At 44.8% G+C, this 22,956-nt stretch overlaps 1 protein-coding gene across 1 annotated transcript in view; it reads left to right on the top strand.

Annotated features, from left to right (window-relative positions):
• The window catches only part of LOC121294272 (CUGBP Elav-like family member 4), a 324,915-nt gene that overhangs the window by 276,251 nt on the left and 25,708 nt on the right, over positions 1-22,956 (top strand). The window contains exons 7-10 of the mRNA XM_041217837.1: positions 10,183-10,330; positions 12,142-12,291; positions 14,311-14,373; positions 16,630-16,710. Coding sequence (XP_041073771.1) covers positions 10,183-10,330; positions 12,142-12,291; positions 14,311-14,373; positions 16,630-16,710 — 442 coding nt within the window. The remainder of the gene's footprint in view (positions 1-10,182; positions 10,331-12,141; positions 12,292-14,310; positions 14,374-16,629; positions 16,711-22,956) is intronic.

The following is a 22,956-nucleotide window of genomic DNA, read 5'->3' as shown; positions in this document are numbered from 1 at the left end:
TACAGTCTGACATAAAATTAGTGCCCTGATCAGTGAGAATTTCTTTCGGGATTCCCACCCTAGAGAATATTTTTACCAATTCATTCGCTACAGCTATTGCATTCATAGAGCGTAAGGGAACAGCTTCTGGATATCTCGTTGCGTAGTCCACTACTACTAAAATATACCGATATCCTGACTCTGTTCCCTCCAGAGGGCCTACTAAATCTACACCAATCCTTTCAAACGGTACCCCAATAATTGGAAGTGGAACCAGAGGTGCGGGGCGAACTGACTTAGGGGCAGCTAATTGACATTCAGGACACTCCGATACATACTTCCGCACCAGACCATAAACCCCAGGCCAAAAAAACCGGGCCAGAATTCGTTCCTGAGTCTTTTCAGTTCCCAAATGACCTGAAAATGGAATGTCATGCGCCAATCTCATGATTTCTGACTGAAAAGGCCTAGGAACCAATAACTGTTTTACGAGCTGTCCCGTCCCGGGAGCCCGGGTTATTCTATATAATAAGTGCCCAGATACAGAAAAATGCGGAAATACCACCGGTTGTCCTTCCTGCATATCCTTCCCCTCGATATATCTAACCCGTTTCCAAGCATACTGTAACGTGGGATCATTTTGTTGTTCATATCCCAAGTCAATATCTCGGTCCCAATGGTTAGGTACACAGAGAGGAGTGTCTTTTATTACATGACCTTCCACCTCAGTAACCTCGCAGCCCCGGTTACACTGAATACCTACTCCCTTTCCTTGCCGTTTCAGCGATTGGTTTACTTTTGTGTCAGACCCCTCCCCTTGTCGTCTCAGAGTTCCCTCATATTTTTCCACCCGACGCTCTCTTTTTGTTTTTCTTGGGCGGATTTTAGGGTTAAACAGGTCGGATTGCAACGGAAAAATCTCGCCAATTGTTTTCTCCTGTTGCTTTAATTGTCCCCTGGTAGAAACTAAGACCATTTCCCGACCTAAAATACGATCAAAAAACGGCCAGTCTCTTCCCAGGAGAACAGGGTATGGTAAACATTGCGCTACAGCCACTTTAACGCAAGCTGAATAATCACCTACAATAAGTCTAACTTTAGTGGTGGGATAAACCCGAGTTTCTCCATGAATACAGGAGATAGCCACTTTACCCTGTGGCTCCCAGGCTACCCCATCCAAGAGAGCTTGCCGAATCAATGTTTGTGCACACCCAGAGTCCGCAAATGCGTAAGTACTCTTTCCCCCGACCTGTACTCTTAACTGATAAGGGCCCTCCCGACATTCCCCAGTGTTCCTACCTGTTACTGCTGACCAGGATCTTGTCGCCAGGTCCACCTTTATTACTGGACAATTCCTGGCAATGTGTCCAGGCTCATTACATTGGTAGCACACTTGGTTAGGAGGCATCAACGGAGTTAATCTGTCCTGCGAGTCCGCGACCGGCAGGTTAGGGGGATTCTCTCTCGCCCAGGATGGGGCTAACCTCGACCTCCATGGTCTGAAGGTCCGGTTACCCCCTCTGGGCTTCATTGGTTGGTTGGTCCGAGTTAGTTTAGGGGCAGGAGTGGGGTCTGACCCGGCACCTTCGTTTGCGTCTTCGTAGGCCTCCGCCAGGAGGAGGGCATCCTCGAGAGTGGTAGGTCTATTCCTCTTAATCCACTCTCGATTCCCTGGCGGTAGTATAGACGCAAACTGTTCTATAACTATTTTCTGCACCAGTTCTTGGGGTGTATGTTCTTCTGGCCGCAGCCACCGGGTGCACTGATCTAAAAGATATTGTCCCGCAACCCGGGGCCGCATCCCCTTGGACAGCTGGTATTCCCGAAAACGGCGCCGGTATGTTTCCTCCGTGATCCCGAGGCGTGAGAGAATGGCTTCTTTAACTTTAACATAGTCCCCTGCATTCGTGGCCGTCAGGGCTCGATATGCTGCCTGAGCTTCCCCTGTCAGGCAGGGTGCCAATTTCATGGCCCAGTGTTCCCTAGGCCACTCTGCAGCCTCTGCCACTCTCTCAAACGTAATCAAGAAAGCCTCGGGATCATCTTCCGAGGTCATCTTCTGAAGATTAGGCTGAACTGCAAACATCCGGGCAACCGCTCTCTCTGATGTTGATATTGATAGTTTTTCTACCAGCTGTCCCAAGAACTGGGCGAGCTGTTCCAGGTGCCGTGTCTCTCTCTCCTCTCGCTTCTCCTCCTGCTCCCTAAACATTGTCAAAACTGTAGCTGGATCCATTTTCACTTCTGACACCACGTGTGAGGCGAGAGTGTATTAAATGGAATGTCCAGACAGTAATTTATGTGTACAGAAATAAAATAATTTATTTTTATTTTCTATACACAACAAAAGGATTAAATAACAAACGAAAAACAAAATGGTGTGAGGGAAGGAGTGCAGGGGTGGAATCCAAAACAAACTGTGATGACTCGTCTTTAATTTGTCTTCGTGGTGACCATACATAAACAAAAAAAAGACAAAAGAAATGTTAGTGTTTCAAAAATCCCGCTGCACAAAACCAGACTCTCCCTCCACCCGTTACTCCTCCTACTTTACTTTCGGACCAACCCCGAACACAGTAGTACGTTCCCTTTAGTATGTAATGTCCCGCCTCTGTAGTCAGTGGAACACCAATCCCCAACCGACACGTGTCCTTCTCCTTCACTTGACTCCAGTGGCTGGAAGTTACATACTCGTACTTCCGCCCCTCACCAAGGTGCCGCCCCTCAAAAGATGACTTTTGCCATGGTCACGAGATCTTGGTAAGGGAAGTCCCGAGTTGGTTTGATGCCATCTACTGTCGGGAGGCTGAATCACAGACCGAAAACCCTTTGACTCATCACAGGTTCTCTGCTCAGAGCCCGCTTTACTGAATTTATATGGACACCCCACAGCCGCCTTCTTCAGCCTGGAGAGAAAGACAGCAGAGTGCAAGACAATGTGCTGTCTGAGGCTGCCCTGGGGAGAGGGGTCTCCAGCCCTGCAGAGCTCAGGCTTGTTGCAGTGAACTTCAATACTGATCTGTACAGTGAGCCCTGGCATTCCCAGAGCTCACTGCGGCAGTGGCGCAGCTCTCCAAAGGGAAGGCTCCCAGACTGCCTGCAGAATTCTATAAAAAGTTCTGGAGCAATGTTGGTGAGCATCTGTACCAGGTCCTGCAGGAATGTGTTCGGGATGGGAAGCTGCCGCTGAGCTACCGCAGGGCAGTGATAACACTGCTACCCAAGAAAGGAGACCTTTGTGACATCAAGAACTGGCGCCCTGTCTCCTTGCTGTGCTCCGATTACAAACTGCTTTCCAAGGCTCTCGCTAATCGCCTAAAGACCAATATTGGATCAGTGGTGCACACAGACCAATCGTACTGTGTGCCCGAGAGATCGATTTTTGATAATTTGTTTTTATTAAGATATCCTTTTAATGTATCCAAAGTCTATAATGTTGATTTTGGTTTAATTTTATTTGATCAGTTTTTACTTCTATTATAAGACTCCTTTATCACAATGTGCCCTCTATGCCCTCTGCTACACCAGCTGGGGAGGAAACTGCCTGGACTGGCAGTACCAGCTGCGCCCAATGCAACTCCTATCAAGCTCTCCACATATGCTGACAATCTCAGCATGTTTGTCACAACTGACCGAAACGTCGCTGTGCTGGAGTCATGCATTAGAATGTATGAAAAGGCAACCTCAGCATGAGTAAACTGGGCAAAAAGTGAAGCTTTTCTTGTTGGCAGCTGGGAGGGTACCCCTCCTTCCATTACTGTCTTCAGTTTTAAGCTGGAACAAAATTGGAGTCAAACTTTTATGTAATTATTTTGGGAATGAACAGTTCATGCAGCAGAATTGGAATGGGATGCTGGACAGAGTGAAAGTGAGGCTGCAGAGCTAGCAGTGGCTCCTCTCTCAGCTCTTCTTCAGGGTTAGGGTCCTCATCATTAACAATCTTGTCACCTCCATGCTTTTTCATAAGCTGGTTTGTCTGGATCCTCCCCTGGTTTTCTTAAATGAGATACAGAGATGCCTGGCACAGTTTTTTTTTTTGGAGCGGGCATCACTGGCTTTGTATTCTCCCTGTGAAGAGGGAGGGCAGGGTCTCATTGATATCCCTAGCAGGATGGCAGTGTTTAGGCTGCAGACTGTCCAGAGGCTGTTGTACACCCCATAGCTGAGCTGGAGAGATCTGGCATTTTGTTTATTGCAGAAGGCAGGGAAGCTGGGTTTTGACAGACATTTGTTTTTAATATCTCCTGATTGTTTTAGTATGCAGGGTTGGAGGGTTTTTATAAGAATCTGTTAAATGCTTGGAGACTTTTAAAGATCACAAGGTCAGAAGAATCACAAAGCACAAAGTGGGTTTTTGAAGAGCCTCTGATTTTTAACCCCATTTTTAAATGTGAGGTTTTTAGCTCTGCTTTTTTATCCACTTTGTTTCTTAAAGCCGGTTTTACTGAACTGGGGCATTTGATTGATTTTAACCTTTTTAGTTGGAAAGCCAGCAGGGTTTTAATCCCTGCACTGAATATTAGATCAGAGTGTTTCCTGGAGAATGTGCTGAGTGATTTCCAGGCTCCCTCTGTCCAGCACTCTCCCAGTTTCTGAGCAGGTTTCTGGAAGAGTACGTAGCTCCAGAGCAGGAACTCCTGTTCCTCGCAGTGCTGGTTTCCCCTTCAGTGACAGTGGAGGAGGAGGAGGAGGAGGAGGATGGAAAGCTGCTGTCACTTAGGAAGGTCACTGAGGTGGCTTTCCACACAATTGAGAAAAAGACTCTTTATGAAATCTGTGTGAAAACCAGACATTTTAATAAGTTGAAAGACTTGGTGGACAGTAAGTGGAGGGCTCACCTTGGTGTCCCTGTTGATGAAGTTCCTGTCTGGAGGGTGCTGTATAAGCTTCCCTTGCCTAAGCCCTCCGGAGACCTGCTGTGGAGAGTGCTGCATAGCATTATAGCCATAAATAGATATCTGAGCCAAGTGGAGCTGGGGGTCAGCGTGCAGTGCCCCTTCTGTCCCGCGGAATAGACCATTTTCCATCTGTTTGTGGATTGCCCTCGGCTGCAGCCCTTCTTTCTGTTTTTAGAGAACCTGCTGGCTTCCTTGGGGGTTATTTTTACTAAAAATGTTTTTGTTTTTAGTGTAAAGTATAATTTTACACAGAGGGATGGGTGCTCATTGATTAACTTTGTCCTTGGTCAGGTGAAATTTGCTATTTTAAAATCCCCCAAAAAATAAAGTTTTAGCCACTGGTTTTATAAATCCTATTAGTATTTTTAGGATCCTGATGGTCTCCAGGATCAAGATGGAGTTTGCCTGTTTTAAAATGGTGCATGACCTGGACAGTTTTGATAGACGTTGGTGCACTGGGGAGGGGGGGTGTGCCGTGGGTGAGGAGGGGCAGCTTGTTCTGCTCATGTGAGAAACACTCTGAAAGACTGAGATCCCATTGAACTGGATTTTTTTTTTAAATGGAGTGAGAAATGTTGGATCGTTTTGTGTTTTTGCACCAGTGTATTGTTTTTTTTTGGCTTCTTTTTTAAAGAGTGGCTTTATTTAGTTTTTATTTTGTATTCTATTTTATAGAAGAAAGGGATTTTAAAAGTCAGTCTCTCTCTCTCTCTCTCTCTCTCTCTCTCTCTCTCTCTCTCTCTCTCTCTCTCTCTCTCTTTCTCTCGTGGAGGATTGTGGGAAGGGCTTGCAGAGAGATGGAACGCTGGTGCGGTAGGACCGGGAAATTTTAAACTTTATTTATTTAGTTATTTAGTTAGTTTTAATAGTTTATTAGTTGTTCTTTTTGGTGTGTATGTGTTTGTTTGTTCATAGGTTAGTGGTGTGTGTTTGGAGATCCCGTTATGGGGTTTCATTCCTGAGGGCTGGGGGCTCTCACCCGCCGACACAGTGTCTGTTGTCTACCTGACCCTGGGGTTTTTCGGTGGAAGAGTTGGCTCCTGCATCACAACCGCAGAGCTAGCCTGTGCTGACTGAGGAGGAGGCGATCCAGTTGCTGACAGGAAGACTGTAAGCTCCAGATGGGGTGTCAGTGGACCCTCCCAATGCAGAGGTAGAGAACACAGTGGAGGGTGAGCCGGGCATGGTGCAAGACTCTCCGCTGGCTGAATCTCAGCCGCATGAAATATTGATGGCTGTGGCAGAGACCAGTGTCGAGGAGTCAGAGGTTGCTTTGGAGGAGCGGATTCTCAGGGGCGAGCGAGAGGACAGCGCAGAAGAGATGGAGGAGGAGCTCTCTGACTCCTCGTTTATCTCAGACATCCTTGATAGCCAACCCGTCAGTAAGAAAAAATTATATATGCTTGGTAAGTAAATTATTTTATGAAAGAAAAAAAGGAAAAGGGGAGTAGAAATAAAGTTTTTTTTCCCTGATTTAAGGTTATTTCTCCACTCCGCTCACATTATCACAAGGAAAGCAACAATAGAAGAATTTGATCAGCCAGAACATTATAGATTTAAAAAAATTGCTCAGAAAATTAAGAAGGATTGTAACAGTGGTTCAAAATCTCATGTCTAAAAATGGCTGTGTTTTATGCAACTTCTTTTATTACTTGTTTTAGTCTGTGTTGGTTTTTTTAGCCATGATGGAAAAGTGCATTTTTGTTTCTTTTAATCTAAACAGCTGTAGACAGTCTTTAAGAGGGCACAGCTAGTAGAGATTTTAGAGCAGAAGCAGGCGGGGGTGGTGTTTCTGCAGGAAACGCACTCTGATCTGGAGAATGAGGAGGAGTGGCGAGCGGAGTGGAAGGGGTTGTGCATGATGAGTCAAGAAGGAAGACCTTTGCCAGCTTAAGAATTTGAGACCTGTGTCACTTTTATGTTCTGATTTAAAGCTTTGATCAAAAACAATCGCTAATAGATTAATAACAGTTATTGGAACTGTGGTACATATGGATCAAACATATTGTATACCGGGTCACTCTATTTTTGATAACTAGTTTTTTATTTGTAAATGATATTTGTGATTTTAATGTGGGAATGGTCCCCCTGGATCAAGAGAAGGTTTTCAATAGAGTCGATCACACCTACCTTTTTAAAACACTGGAGGCCTTTGGGTTCGGTCCTGGTTTTATCTCTTATATTCAGCTTTTATATTCCAACATTTTTAGGATTTTAAAGATCAACAATTGGCTGAGTCAGCCCTTCCCATTGTGCAGGGTTATAAGGCAGGGATGCGCCCTGTCTGGTATGCTGTATTCGCTGGTTATAGAGCCCCTGCTGCACCTGCTGAGGGTCAGGTTAGCTGGATGGATAGTGCCCTCCTCGCCCTCCACACCCTCTTCTGCCACAGTGAAGGAGTCTGCCTACGCAGATGATTTGACTATTTGTGAGTGGGGAAGTTGATGTCCAAGCACTGCAGTAGACTCTAAATGAGTTCCAGAGAGCATCGTCTGTCAGAGTAAACTGGGCAAAATGTGACACCTTCCTGTCGGGCAGCTGGGATGAGGGCACCCCTGCTGTCCTGCCTGAGGGGCTGGAATGGAACAGAACAGGCATTAAAGTTCTGGGGGTGCACCACAGAAAGGAGAACTACATGAAGAAGAACTGAGAGATGACTATAAAAGATTTAGGAGTAGTTTTTCGAGATTTACAATTATACTGTATAATTGTATAATCTTTTGTAGTCATCTTTGTATTACTTTAGTATAAATACATGTTAATTTGGATTCATATGTTGTTTTTTTCTGACTTTATGTGAACGAAAAGACACACATTTGCCCATTTTCCCACTGGAAATAGTGATATTTTGAAATATCACTGTCCTGGTCACAAAAGCAAAGTTTGTGGGGAATAATAGCCATTTTCTATACTTTTGAGGCATAAGCAATTAGGAAATAACACTTACTACCCAGGAACAAAAATTGTGTTACATAGTGTAATGGGTTGAGCAAACCTTTCTCAGTGAGCGGGGGCATTAGACAGGGTTGCTCTGTCTGGCATGCTATACTCGTTGTCTATAGAGCCACTGTTGCATCTTCTGAGGGGCAGGTTGTCTGGATGGATGGTGCCTGCCTCATCCATCCCTGTCTCTGTGAAAGTATCAGCCTACGTTGATGATGTGAACGTGTTTGTGTGCAGTGATGGGGACGTCCAGGCCCTGAAGCAGAGCTTGGCAGTGTTTCAGAGAGCATCTTCAGCACGTATAAACTGGGCAAAATGCTACACCTTCCTGTCAGGTGGTTGGGGGGGGGGGGGGGGGGGGGGGGGGGGCTGCCTCAGGTCGTGCAGTGGGACAAGAGTGGGATTAAGGTGCTGGGGGTGTTCTTTGGGACAGAGATGTTCATGCAGAGGAACTGGGAGGGCCTGGTGGATAAGGTGAGGGGGCGGCTGCACAGCTAGCAGGGCTGCTGGCTCAGCTGTCATTCAAGGGGTGGGTCCTGGTCATCTATAATTTGGTGGCCTCCATGTTACGACACAAGTTGGCATGTCTGGACCCTCCACGGGGAATGGTAGAGGAGATTCAGAAAATAGTTCTGGATTTCTTCAGGAGCGAGAGACACTGGCTGAGGCCGGCAGTTCTGTACCTCCCCACTGATGAAGGGGGGAAAGGTCTGGTCAACATTGCCAGCAGGGTGGCAGCCTTCAGACTGCAGGCAGTGAAAAGGCTCCTGTATGCTGAGGAAGGTGCTCACTGGAGAGAAATAGCCTTTTATTTTTTGAGAAGAGTAGCAGGAATGGGACTAGATCGGAACTTGTTTTTAATTGATTTTGTCAGGTTAGATAAGACAGATCTCCCCTCTTTTTATGTTAATATTTTTAAAATGTGGCAAATATTAAGAGTGGAGAGGGAGGGGGGGGTCAGTGGGGTCAATCTTTATTAGAGGAGCTCCTATTCTTTAATCCCCTTTTTCCCATTCAGTTTTTTCAGTCGGGGCTGCTGCTTGCCAGTTTTGTTAAGGCCGGAGTAACCCGACTGGTTCATTTGACTGAGTTAGGCCACCCCTGTTGGATCTCAGCAGCTCAGCTGGCCAGTTGCTGGGCTGACACTCGGAGAGGCTGGCTGAGAGAATGATAAATTAGCTGAAGAACTTTCTCTCCTCAAAGCTCAAGGAGGCTTTGGGGGAGGGGCTAGCTGGGGGGTCAGATCAGGGAGGGGACCCCTTTTTCCCTACAGTTTTTTTATCCCCAGGTTTAGGTGAGGAGGAAGACGGGGATGGAGCAAGAATAGGGAAAGTGGAGAGAGTTAAAAATATAGCTCTCCACCTAGCAGAGGGGAAAAACCTGGATGAGCTGCACATTAAAACGGTCTATTCCAAACAGCTAAGAGGGACTGTGGACACAAAATGGAAAAGCCAGTGAGTGAGCCGGTATGGAGGGTATTGTACAAACAGCCCCTCACCAATAGAGCAGGGGACCTGCAATGGAGGATCCTGCACTGTGCTGTGTCTACGGGCAGGTTCCTCCACAGAGTGGACCCCAGCATCAGTGCTGAGTGCTGTTTCTGTGGGGAGGAGGAGACAGTTTTCCACACGTTCAGTGACTGTGTCAGGCTGGGGTCATTCTTTCACCTCCTGCAGGGGCTCCTACAAATTATTGATATGACTTTCTGCAAGGAGATTTTTATTTTTGGGTTCCCCTATAGTTTTAAAACAAGGAATATGAGTGTTTTAATTGAATTTATTTTACGGCAGGCAAAATTGGCCATTTTAAAATCATGGAAAAATTTAATTTTAGAGGCAGGAATAACAGATGTTGTCAGACTTTTTTGTATTTTAGTAGTTAGTCGGGTAATGGTGGATTTTAATTATTTTAAAATGGTCAATAACCTGGAGGGCTTTCAGGAGAGGTGGTATGTGGGAGACGCCTTGTGCTCATTGAGTGAGGAGGGACAGCTGCTGTTTAACTTCTAGTTTTAATTTTATTTGGTTTTATTGTTTTACAGTGATTATACTTTGGGTTTAATCTGTTTTTATAAGAAAAGCACTGTTTAGATTTTTTTAATATAAGGTTTTTGTTTTTATTGACATTTTATGATCCTTTTATTTGGTTAAAATCTGTTTTTAAAAGAGAACTTGATGTTTTTTAGGATTTTATGCTGTTACCTGGGGAGGTTTCCCTGAAGCCAGCAAGTATCTTAATTGTGTTATTTAATGGATTTTAATTGCAATATTTAATAAAGGATCTTAAAAGTCAAAGTCTCTCTCTCTCTCTCTCTCTCTCTCTCTCTCTCTCTCTCTCTGTTTCTCTATGTTCTCATCTTCAGCAGCTAATGCAGCAACAGGCAGCACTGATGGCAGCAGCACAGGGGTCCTACCTGAGCCCCATGGCCGCGATTGCTGCCGCACAGATGCAGCAAATGGCAGCTTTCAACATCAACGGCCTGGTGGGGACCCCCATGACTCCCTCCTCAGGTGCGGCCCCTCGCTCAAATCCCATGTTAAAAACTTTATCCACAAAACTCTGAAATCCAACCCTGCCCCATTACATTATACTGCGTAGTGTAGCATACAATACATTGTATTCAACACTACTGTATAAAACACTAGTGTAATTTACATGGTTAGCTTTCACTAACCCCTTGCCTTTGTATGATGCTTGCACATGTTCTGCTTGGTTCTTATTGCTATTGCTCAAATATTGTGCTTTATTTTCTGTGTTATGGTGCTTTTACTATGAGTTCAGGAGCTTCTCTTCAGATTCAGTCATCTGCCCCATCTGGAGCACTGCTGTGGTTTGCCTGCAAAACAAAAAGAGTCTTGCTCCGAGTGGTGAGATGGCAGCGACTCTCACTTCTATAAAGACACTGTGGCTGATCTAGCCTGTATTACAGACACATATAGCAAGTAACTAGAAGTGAAATAAAATAGAAGGGGAAAACACCTTAACACAGAATTCTGCAACCAGAGTAATTGCTTGCGTAATTGCTATGATAAGCATTCAGACTGACTGGAAACATCATGCACAATTCTCTTTATCTTTATTAATATGCCCCTCACATTTAATTTTTATGACATGTAAAGATTTCAAATATAATTATAGATAAACTTTTGCTGCCGGTGCTGTAGGGCACATGGTCTAATTGCATTAGTACTAAAATGAATATGTGATATATCCAGTAGGGTTTACTGGAGTCTATTCCATTGATACCACATCTGTTCATATCATTATCCAATAGGCTACTCTAACATCTAATCTAACAGTCGTATCTAACAGGCTAATCTAACAAACTAATATAACATTTAATCTAACAGGCCGATCTAACATCTAATATAACAGGCTAATCTAACAGGCTAATCTAATATATACTCTATCTAATCTAACATCTAATCTAACAGGCTAATCTAACAAGCTAATATAACATCTAATCTAACATTTAACAAGCGAATCTGACAGGTGAATCTAACAGACTAATCTAACAGGCTAATCTAACATCTAACATGCTAGTCTAACAGGCTAATCTAACAAACTAATCTAACAAACTAATATAACAGGCTATCTAACAAGCTAATCTAACAGGCCAATCTAACATCTAATGTAACAGGCTAATCTAACATCTAATCTATCTAATCTAACGGGCTAATCTAACAAGATAATATAACATCTAATCTAAGAGGCCAATCTAACATCTAATGAAACAGGCTAATCTAACATCTAATCTGTCTAATCTAACGGTCTAATTTAACATCTAATCTATCAGGCTATCTAACATTTAATCTAACAGGCTAATCTATCGTCTAATCGATGGATTGTTTCTACAGATTCTATTTTAATGATTTCAATAGCAGGAATATTTTGAATTTTATTTTGCACTTTCCTCCCATGTTTTCATATGGTTATGCATTTATCATAGGTTACCATGGTTTCACATGTTTTTAAATATTTTTTCCTTACTTCTTAAACTGCTTACCTATGCTTTGCCGTGCTTACACTATGCTTTGTTACATTTTGCTATGCTTTTACTATGGGCCAATTCTACAAGGGTGTTAGCGAGGGTATTAAAAAATATGAGAAGTGGAATCTGTGTGTGATGGTTGTCTCTCCCTCACACTCTGTTGCTGTTTGTCTCCCTCTCCCTCTCCCTCTCTGTCTATGTCTCTCCCTCTCTCTGTCTCTGTCTTTGCCTTTCCCTCTCCCCCTCTCTCGCTCTGCCTCCCTCTCTCCCTCTCCTTCTCCCTCTTTTTGTCTCTCCCTCTCCCTCTTCCTCTTTGTCTTTGTGTTTCAGGCACCAGCACCCCCCCGGGGATCAATGCCACTGCTGTGCCCAGCATAGCGACGGCCATCGGGGTGAACGGGTTCAGTGCTCTCCCACCCCAGAGCAACGGGCAGCCAGCCTCTGAGCCGATCTACACCAATGGGATCCACCCCTACCCAGGTGGGCGTGGCTGGGGGCCCAGCGAGTGGTGTTTAGGGGGGGGGGACAGGGCAGCTACCAATCAGATCTACCCAACCCTAGGTGAGACCAGCTGGGGACAAGCAAAGGGTTGGTGGTGGGAGGGAGAGCAATACTATTGCCAAAAATGAGAAAGTAGACAAACCAGTGATTGTAGCAAACAAAGTAATTGTCTAACTCTTACCTGTTGTTGGCTGTTATACAGATCTCAAAAGTACAGTTTTGAAAGAAAGCTATAGTAAACACTTTATTAGAAAACATCTGGTACTAAATATTGGGTAAGAAAGCAATGCTTTCAGACAGTGTTGTACTTCCTTGGTCACTTGGAGGGCGAAACTGCCCCACTCCTTCAACAGCTTCTTTTCTGTCATTAACCAACCAGCTATACCTCCAATTGCTGCTTTCAGCCAGTAACATGCTTTGGCCTGGAAGGCACTGCTGAGCTGTCTTAAGAAGTGCAAGTGGAACATATTTCCTGCAAATAAGGCATAGAAACGGATAACTTTCTTTACTCTAACGTAGTGTCTGATATAATAAAAACTGAAAATACATGGCTGCTGTAACAGGTGTTTCTGTCTAAACTGCATCTAGCTGGGTGCAAGTCTAGTAACGGGACTAAAGTGAGGGCACACCATTTCTTAGGAAAGATCAGAATATCCTGTTAATATAGATAAGTCCTGATTTACAGAGCTTTTATTTTATGTATTATTTCATATTATTTTAAGTCATAATCTTCGTGTTAACAGACGTGGTAATTTATAAGTGTGTGGTCTTAAACATTAACATGACTGACGACTTTCCTTTCACAGGTACTGTCTTTGTAGGACTCATCTCAGTTGCTACCACATAGAGGTCATTATTTCAGTTTAGCCCCTCCTCTGAATCTAGTTTAAACCTTCTGTTATTTATCCAAACAAGCTTTAAACAACAGTATTTCAATAAAGTCTGCTAATGGTTTGTAAATAGGTCCTAGTAGTAAGTTTATTATAAATACATATTATCTTGTTTATTAATATTAAATGAAAGGAAAATAAAACTGACAGCATTCCAAAGCCATTTAATTTAAAGAGTCTAATCTTGCTAACAGTAATGATACGAAACAGGGTCATTGAGTTTGTGTAAAAAGCTTTGATAACTACGAATGTTCTGATATTCTTTGGTAACCAGATTATCTCCAGTGAAATTGCTGGGGCACCAAATATCCATACAGTGGGCAAGGTTAGGTAGAATGGTGCCACTTTAATTTCACAACCATTGATATGTCACATACTATATCAGTACCAGTCAGTATTTAACCTATTTGTTCCAAACCTAGCTCTATCTAGGGTTTGGGTCATTTCATGACAGGTCTCCCACAAACCCTACCACCTCTGATTTACACCAAACTCAGTGTGTTACAGGCAATACAAAACAAATCGCTGTGGTCAATGGGCAACCACATGACTTTTCTTCAACTTTTTACTCAAGTACTGTTTGCGCTACAGACTTGTGTTAGGTGAGCTCTAACTTCTCACTCCTTGACCCATTCAGGTTGAAAACACACATTTACTCTGGAAAAATCAGAGGTGGACGGGTGTTATCTGTTGTGTGATGGGTCACACAATGACATGTTTCTGATCTACAGAAATTCCATCCTGCAGCTCTTTGTCTCTTTATTCAGCTCCTGCACTGTTCTGTCTATGAAGAGCCAGGCCAGGAAAGGGCCTCGAGCTCTGCTCCTCTATGTGTCTGCCTGGCCAGGGTAGGGCCTGAGCTCTGCTCCTCTATGAGTCTGCCTGGCCAGGGTAGGGCCTGAGCTCTGCTTCTCTATGTGTCTGCCTGGCCAGGGTAGGGCCTGAGCTCTGCTCCTCTATGTGTCTGCCTGGCCAGGGTAGGGCCTGAGCTCTGTTCCTCTATGTGTCTGCCTGGCCAGGGTAGGGCCTGAGCTCTGCTCCTCTATGTGTCACTGCCTGGTCTCTCACACTGCTCTCCTGTTTTCTCTCTCTTGTTTTCTCTCCATAGCACAAAGTCCCACTGTGGTGGACCCCCTGCAGCAGGCTTATGCAGGCGTGCAGCACTACGCAGGTCACTTTGCTTTCCTCTTTCCTCCTTTCTCCTTCCTCCTTCTTCCCCTTATACCCTGTCTCTGAAACCTCTGTCGTAACCGTAACCTTACTGGCCCCTTACTCGCCCCTTCTATTCAATGTGCATTGCATGTTTTTAATTTGCTAGCTCACAGATCCTCAAGTATATTTTATTGACTTGCTTGGCTTTAAAGAGTAAGTAGCGGGGTTCCAAAATATCTAGCGTTGTAAGTCCGCACCTGTTGAAACACTTGTTTAAATAACGTACCTGTAACTTTTACTTTCATTGTTAACATCCTGACATCTTTTTACACTTATAACTTTAAAGTCTGTTTCAAAGCTCTTTTAAAAAATGGCTGCTCTAGTGCACTGTCATTTGAGATCTGTCTTCTAAATCACTGCAGGAAGAGCGTTTTAAAAATCTTCTACTTTAGAAAGAACATGCACTTAAAAATCACTCAGGAATTTGAAAATTGGATAATTTTTCAATTTTAGGCCCCTAGTAACACAGAAATACTAAAGCAGTGGTACTTATTTTGCATGAATTCTACAGAAGATCTTTTGATTGATTTGACACGAAATTACTCTTTTGCTGTGTTACCTGTTTTACAATGTGGGCAATGAACCTTACACTATCAATGCACTAGAGTGGACATTTTGAAAAGATCTTTGAAACAGACTTTAAAGTTCTAAGTATACAAAGCTGTCAGCATGTTAACAATGACAATAAAAACGACATTATTTAAGCAGGTGTAGCAACACCTGTGGGGACATATAACACTAGATTTTGGGAAGCCTGCTGCTTACTCTTTAAGATCTCTTACTCTGCACTGGTTGTTATGTACAGTGCTCCCTTCAATTCAGTTAATTCAGAGTTGTCCACGTTGACAGTAGTTTATACATGTATTACTGTATATTATAGCCCTTGTCTAATTCACCATTTTCAAAATGTTTTAAACCAGGCAGTGAAATAAAGAGGGAGCACTAACAGTATATTGTAAAAGGCTGTTAAGGTATTCACTTCTTAGTACTGCTTGGTGCAGTACTCTCTGAAATGAATATGCTGGCTTTGGAATTTCAAAATAAATTATCTTGTAAGTTGTGTAATATTTGTGTTTCAATGTATAGTAACATATTCATGAATTCCTTGTTGTTTGTTTGAATTGCACATTCTTTTATAGTTTAGCTTTATTGCATTCCTAAGGTATTTTCATTGCTTATCAGATACAGTCTGAAGTTTGTCTGTTGAATTGGCTGATTCTCAGTTCCCCAGAACTAAACCCAGTATTGTGATTGTAGCTGGGTTTCTCTATCTAATTTACTGGAGTCTACAGCAGTGACTTCTTTGTATTACATTCCGTACAGCACTGATCTTTTCCTTGGTCTGCTCTTTTTGTGCTGCAGCACAGTAAAACAATCACAATGTTGTCAGTACAGCACCACAACAGAATGAATGCATCATTGTATCATATAAAAATGCCAACAGTGGTCTTAAACAGCTCAGTTAATATTCAGGGGAATTTCAGCAATGACCAACACTGGTGCGTGCTGGTCAGAGCTGCTGGTTTTCTGCTGGCTATACTGGTTTAGGAGATTTGGTGCTGGTTGAGGAGCTGGTTAAGCTGGTCCAAGACAAGAACAGGGCCATTAAAATCCCTTAGTGTGAAGTTGTGCTGTCAGCTGTTTGCTGTCTCCTCTCCTATTTGCTGGGAACCTTGTCTGGAATGTTATATACCTGCCGGGGGCCCAGTAAGTGGACAGTAAATATTTGTTCCAATTCCCAAACTTGTCACCAGCTCACCAGCAGAGTTTTCAGCAGGACAAAATACATTCATGAAACTTTTAAGGTAAAGCTTTGTGAATTGGGCACAATTTCAGATATTAGAAAGCAAAAATGGAATTCACTATATATAAGCTAATGGATAATTTTACATAGAGTGTTTGTGAGCAGTTAGCTGAGTACTACAGATATATTTTTACTATGAACAGCTTACAAAAGATTTGTGAATTGAGACTTCAGGATTTCTTAATGCGACCATTTGAATGTTGCATTATCACCATAAATAAGAGAGACTATAATGAATGTTGTACAGCATCCAGTACTGTTCCCACAGAACTACAGCAGGTCTCATGAAGCCTGATTTCATTGAAATAAATAAGTGAAACCTCCCACCCTGGTATAAACACCTGCATGTTACCTGTATTTGAAATCTGAAGACATTAATAAAGGGTGTTTATTTTCTCCTCATTGCTACAGCAGCCTACCCAGCAGCCTACGCTCCAATCAGCCAGGCGTTTCCACATCAACCAGCCATCATTCCCCAGCAACAGAGAGAAGGTATATGTAAGAGCTTACCATCATTCCAACACAAACACAGTGACACAAAACAGCTAGCTTACATGGACCAGCCACCCCTTCCACTAAGAGCGTCCGACACAAAACAACTACCTCTCATGGACCAACCACCCCTTCCATTAAGAGTGTCCGATACAAAACAGCTACCTCTCATGGACCAGCTACCCCTTCCACTAAGAGCGTCCTACACAAAACAGCTACCTCTCATGGACTAGCCACCCCTTCCATTAAGAGTGTCTGATACAAAACAGCTACCTCTCATGGACCAGCCACCCCTTCCACTAAGAGCGTCTGACACAAAACAACTACCTCTCATGGACCAGCCAGCCTTTCCACTACTCAACAGTACGCAAAGATATATGTTACCAAAAAATGTTGCAGAATATTTTGATCACAGCACAAGGTGAAATGCAAACATTACTGCCATATACAGCTCTCTCAAAAGGACCCAGCAGAACAGCTACATGCTAGTTTATCGGCTAAAGCATTCTCTGGTTGACCTGGATTTCAAAGGGCCAGTGCACATTGCAATGCAAAGTTTTGTTTTGAAATAAAAACACATTTTTATAATATCTTGTTTCTTTAAAAAATAGATTTAATATTAAATAAAAAATCTACTATATACAGCTGCCATATGCTGAACTGCACTAAAATCTGCCACTTTATTACAAACCATGTTTACTCAACAGAACAAATGTCACCTTAACGTTATTTATTTTGTTTGTTTTATGCAGCATATATGTTTCTTGTAGCTTTATTTTCTAAAGGGAATTGTGTTATTTCATTTCCCACATTCATACTACACTAATAAACCAACTCTGTGTTTTATATGAGCTTTTTGACATCCTTATTCAAAAAAGTATTGTGTCTGTCCATCTGCCTATCTACCACACTCTACACAGGAACATAGTAATTGCCTTGATTTTGCACCAGTCTTCATCTTCACTGCATACTTCTAGTCTCATATAGAAGTTTCTGTTTGGCTATAATCCAATAAACTGCTGATTTGTATGCACGTTTTTCAAATGTTTTCACTACATGATTATAAGGACCCTTGTACAGAATGCAGTGGTGTATCTCTACGTTAAATGGAAATATCATCCAGTACACTAGTCATCATTTCAAAGTCTTGAGTAGCTCTGGCCCTTTTAAATGCCACACTTCTCAGATGAGCATGGGTTCTTCAGAGTCATATTTAAAGTGCTGCACACACAGTAGTATTAGCATTTGCATGGTGGCTTGGGCTGTGACTAAAATGTGTCTCAAAGTGAGCAAGGACTGAACCGTGTAATAGGGGCAAGACAATTCCGTTTTTAGTTATGCATCCCAGTAGTACTTGTGGGTATATTTTAATGTTCACAGTATGATCCATCGACTTGAAATTCAGTGCGTTTGGATATAAAATACAAGACTATGTCTGCTCTTTTTAAAACTGGTTTAGTGATGTGTGTCTGTCACTTTCTTTACTGGTTTAGTGATGTGTGAGTATCACTTTCTTTACTGGTTTTGTGATGTGTGTCTGTCACTTTCTTTACTGGTTTAGTGATGTGTTTCTGTCACTTTACTGGCTTAGTGATGTGCATCTGTCACTTTCTTTACTCTTATTTTCAAACAAGGTAATGGAATAGCCAGCAATATAATTCCAAACAGTACATAAATTATCCTTTCAAACTGAAAAAAAGAGAAACCTTTTGGGTGCATGTGGCAAAGTGGTTTATTGTAAACAGGTGCAGGGCTGATGCAGTGTGTGAAAGAAGCAGACAGAGATAATTCTAATCCAGTTTTTAGAAATGTTTTTATTGTATTTCCAGGTCTGGCAAAAAAACAGTAGATCCCTTTCAATGGAATCACAACCATTACCGAATGAGAAAGAGCCCTCTCTGACCGTCAATCACTGAGCATATATAAAAAAGCTGCCCTATCAGGGCCCTGCTGTGAGGGGGAAGTCCCTCCCACCTCCTGTTGAAGAGGGACCTCCTCACAGTAACATATCACCATTTTCTCTCTCACTTCACTGAGACAGGTCACAGATTGCCTTGTGCTTTCTTGGTCTGAATTTGGCTGATTTGTCAGTTTCCACCTTCAAATTAAAAAATATTCACGGTAAATTACACTTTCAAGTGTTTTATTGAGAGTGCTCCTGCCTTATTCTCCTGACCCCTCTTTGAGATTGGCAAGCGGCCATTACTCTCTTTTCCACTACCTCATGTAGTTTTTAAACCATGTTTTGAGCTGTTCTGGTGCCGTAAGGAGACCCCACGGGCTCACAGCTTGGGCCTAGCGCCCCTATCAAGACTCAGGCTCTCCTAGTGTGGCTGTACTTGCCCTCGGCGACTACGCAGACTGAATCGGCTGCATACCCCGGCATCGACCGCAGTTTTCCCGACTGATTCAGCAACGGTGAATAGCCTTGGAGCAGTCTACAGACTGGCACTGACCGTGCTAACGATCTCCACTAACCTCGGCACCAAGTGACTCGGCACCAACCACTCGTTCTTGGAATCGAGCGCAGCAGCCCCGCCTAGACGCAATGTCAGTGCAGTCGACTAGGTCCGCCGCTGGTTTCCACCAGTGCGACCAGTGTGCAGCAAAGCTTCCCAGGCAAGATGAGCACTGATCCTGCGTCAGGTGCTTAGGGCCAGACCATGCGGCCAAAGCACTGGCGGGTGAGTTGGACTGCTCTCCATGCAGGAGAGCGACCCTATCCCCAGCAGAGTCTCTCTCCCTGAGCCATAGGAAAATGAGATCAGTGGTCCAAGGGTCTCCACAGAGGTCCTCTAGGACTCCCCCTGCTACAGTGACCAGAGAGCTCTTCCACACACCTAAGTCACCTTCCCCCACCACCGAGACAGAGGCGCATACACCTCTCAGGGGAGGCGAGATGGTCACTGCCGAGGCAGTAACGCTCAAGGGGATGATCACTAGGGGACAGGCAGGCACCGCTCCCCTTCCCCACGCAGGCGCAGATGATCCCCGTCGGAGGCGCCCAAGCTCGGCCGAGTGGTGCTTTGCGGAGCTGGGGGAGACTGTAAAGGCTCAGCAGACCATGCTAGAGACTATACTAAAATCGCAGGGCAGACTGCCCCCTACCACCGGGCAGCCTCAACTTCACAGTCTCGTTCTCCATCCCCACTACCTAGACCTCCTAGCCCAGGCAAGCTGCCTTCATGGCATCGAGATCGGATGTCTCGGACCCAGCCACTTCCATCAGGCAGGTCACAGCGGGGGGATCCTTACCACCCCTGCCGCATGTGTTGCAGAGGGAAGAGTTCCAGGTGCTGTTGCAGAGTGCATCTGCAGCCACAGACGTTCCCTGGCAGGCAGAACAGGAGAGTTAGCAGAGAGGCTGCAGGAAAGATCCACAGAGACAGACATAGGGGCTCTCCAGGCAGTGGCAAAGGCGATGACTGATCTAATAGGAGAGTTAGACCACGGATCAGGGAGGTGGCCACTCGCCGGCATTTGTGGCTGACGCAAGCCAAGGTTGCTTAAGGCGAGTGAGCACCCTTTTTTTTTTTTTTTTTTTTTTTTTTTTTTTTTTTTTTTTTTTTTTTTTTTTTTTTTTTTTTTTTTTTTTTTTTTTTTTTTTTTTTTTCAGGACGTCGGACGATATTGTGGCCACCAGGGGTCGTACATAGGAAGGTTAAGGCGCGTCGGTCCATTGCTTGTCGTGGCAACGTAACGTCCTGACGACTACATTAGGAGACTTGTCCACGGATCGTGGAGGATGGCCATAAAACTTCGGCAGTTATTCGGGACGGACTAGATGTAGTCTTGAGGTACCTGGCAAGGCCATGTAGGTGCTTCCGGATTCTCGGTCTTCCCGCAACTACCCAGTTTACCAAAACTTGGGCACCCCCCGGGGGTGACCTAAAGGAGGCGACACTACGGTGCCGTTTAAAGAAGTCGGGAGAGGACTACCATCAGGACCTGTAGGTAGATTAGAGGCGGTGGCCTGCACCAGGGTGGAGTAAGGTAGGGACCAGAAGTGTGGCAAAGGTCCAGTCGGCCGGGGTTATTCGAGGTAACCTCACTTGGGCAGATATTCGGGGCGACTATTGATGTAGTCTTGAGAGGTCCCACAAGGCCATGTAGGTTGCTTCCAAATTCTCGCGTCTTCCAGCTTACCGTCAGCACCCAAGGTGGCATTTACAGCCTGCTGGGGTAAAAAGGTCTGAACACCACCCTCCACCCCAGAGTAGAGAAGCAGGCAGAGGAAGAGCCGGTGGCAAGGGACCACTGCTGGCCAGGTGTAACCGGTTCTCCGGCTAGAGACCGAGGCTGGGGCCTAAGAAAGACCCGCCCCCTCCCAAGCCCAAGGGAGACCTCCCTTGAGGGGCGCCGGCTGCCACTAAACCCCCCTCACAACTGGATTGACCAACGGCAATGGCTGCACCCAGGAATCCTGGGTGCTATCGACTATGAGACACGGATACAATCTACAATTCCACATAGGTTCGCCACCTTTCGAGGGTATGCTCCTCACCACCATCAAACCAGCAAGAACGATACTCCTTCAATAGGAGATCGCCAATCTTCAATGGAAGAATGTTGTACACTTGATAAGTCCAAGCGATGCCTTCAGCAGCTTTTACTCCAGGTACTTCCTGGTGCCCCTCAGGGTCCTCAACTTGTTTCTCAAACAGAGGAAGTTCAACATGTTGACAGCACAGTGTATCCTCCAGTCCATCCAACCGGGAAACTGGTTCACATCGATCAACCTGCAAGACGCCTACTTTCACGTCCCGATCCATCCCTTGCACAGAAAATATCTGCACTTCGCCTTTGAAGGCAAAGCGTAAGTATTTTGCATGCTGCCATTTAGCCTCTCGCTGGTGCCATGCACATTTTCAAAGTGCATGGATGCAGCACTGGCTCCACTCAGGCTGCGGGGTATTCGGATCATGAACTATCTGGACGATTGTTTAGTTTGCACGCATTCCAAAGCACGCACAGAGGCACACATAAAACAGGTCATAGATCATGTGAGAAGTTAGGGCTCTTGATACATCAACAGAAGAGCAACTTCGTACCGTTTCAGTCCACAGTGTTCCTTGGATTACAAATTGAATTCTGTGAGCATGCGTGCCTCGCTGTCGGAAGACAGGATTCGGTCGTTGGAGGCCACACTCTCCCTATTCAGAGAGGACGCTCTCCTACAAGTCAAAATATATCAAAGGTTGTTGGGGCTGATGGCATCCGCTTCAAGAATCCTTCCACTAGGGTTTCTGAGAATGTGCCCGCTTCAAGCCTAGGTAAATACACTCAAGATGCACCCAGTCCGAGATCGGTACAGGCTGGTGTGAGTATCCAGACAATGCCGGAAGACACTGGAGTGGTGGCTCCGTCCCGGCAATCTGCGCCTCGGATATACCCACAGAAGGGAAGTGGCCACTACAGACACCACTAGCCTGCGCTGGGGAGCGGTCTAGAACGGGAGAGGAATAACAGGTCAGTGGAAGGGATATTGGCAGCAAGTGCACATAAATGCCAAAGAGCTGCAAGCAGTGAGCCTGGCGTTATCCCATTTTTGCTAGCAATTAGCACACAAACATGTGCTAGTCTGGATGGACAATACCACCATGGTTGCCTACGTAAACCACCAAGGCAGCCTGCGCTCACTGGGCCTTCACCACGCAGCGCACAGACTCCTGCCCTGAATGCACAGAAACTTGCGTTCCATCATGGCAGTACATCTCCCCTGTGTGTATAACAAGGCAGCTCTGTCCAGAAGAACTCCAGGTAGCTTGGAATGGAAGCTCATCCCTGGCCACAGGGGCTTTTGTATGTGTTCCCTCAACTACCATTACCACACCCTGACACTAAAGAGGATCAGGGTGGAGAAAGCACAGGTTTTGCTGGTTGCACCCAGGTGGCCGAGATGCCCCTGGTTTGCTCTCCTCTCCAACATGTTGTTGGGTCAACCGTGGCATCTTCCGTTGTGCAAGGACCTCCTGAGCCAAGTGGAGGGGCTATTATGGCACCCGAACCCAGCCCAGCTCCAACTCTGGGTCTGGCCATTGAACAGAGCCATCTATTCAGATGTGATTTGCCAGATGCATTGGAAGAAACACTACAGTCTGCTAGGGTGCCAAGCACTAGAGCCCAGTACTCATACAAGTGGAAAGTCTTCCAAGACTGGTGCATTGCCGAAGGTCGTGATCCTGTGACTTGCCCTATTGAGACAATATTAACCTTCTTGCAACACCAGTGACACAGAAAAATCAG

The sequence above is a fragment of the Polyodon spathula genome, chromosome 19, assembly GCF_017654505.1.
Source record: "Polyodon spathula isolate WHYD16114869_AA chromosome 19, ASM1765450v1, whole genome shotgun sequence".
In the NCBI taxonomy this organism is placed as follows: Eukaryota; Metazoa; Chordata; class Actinopteri; order Acipenseriformes; family Polyodontidae; genus Polyodon; species Polyodon spathula.
Note: the sequence above shows the minus strand (reverse complement) of the source record. Positions and strands in the feature narration are given on the sequence as shown.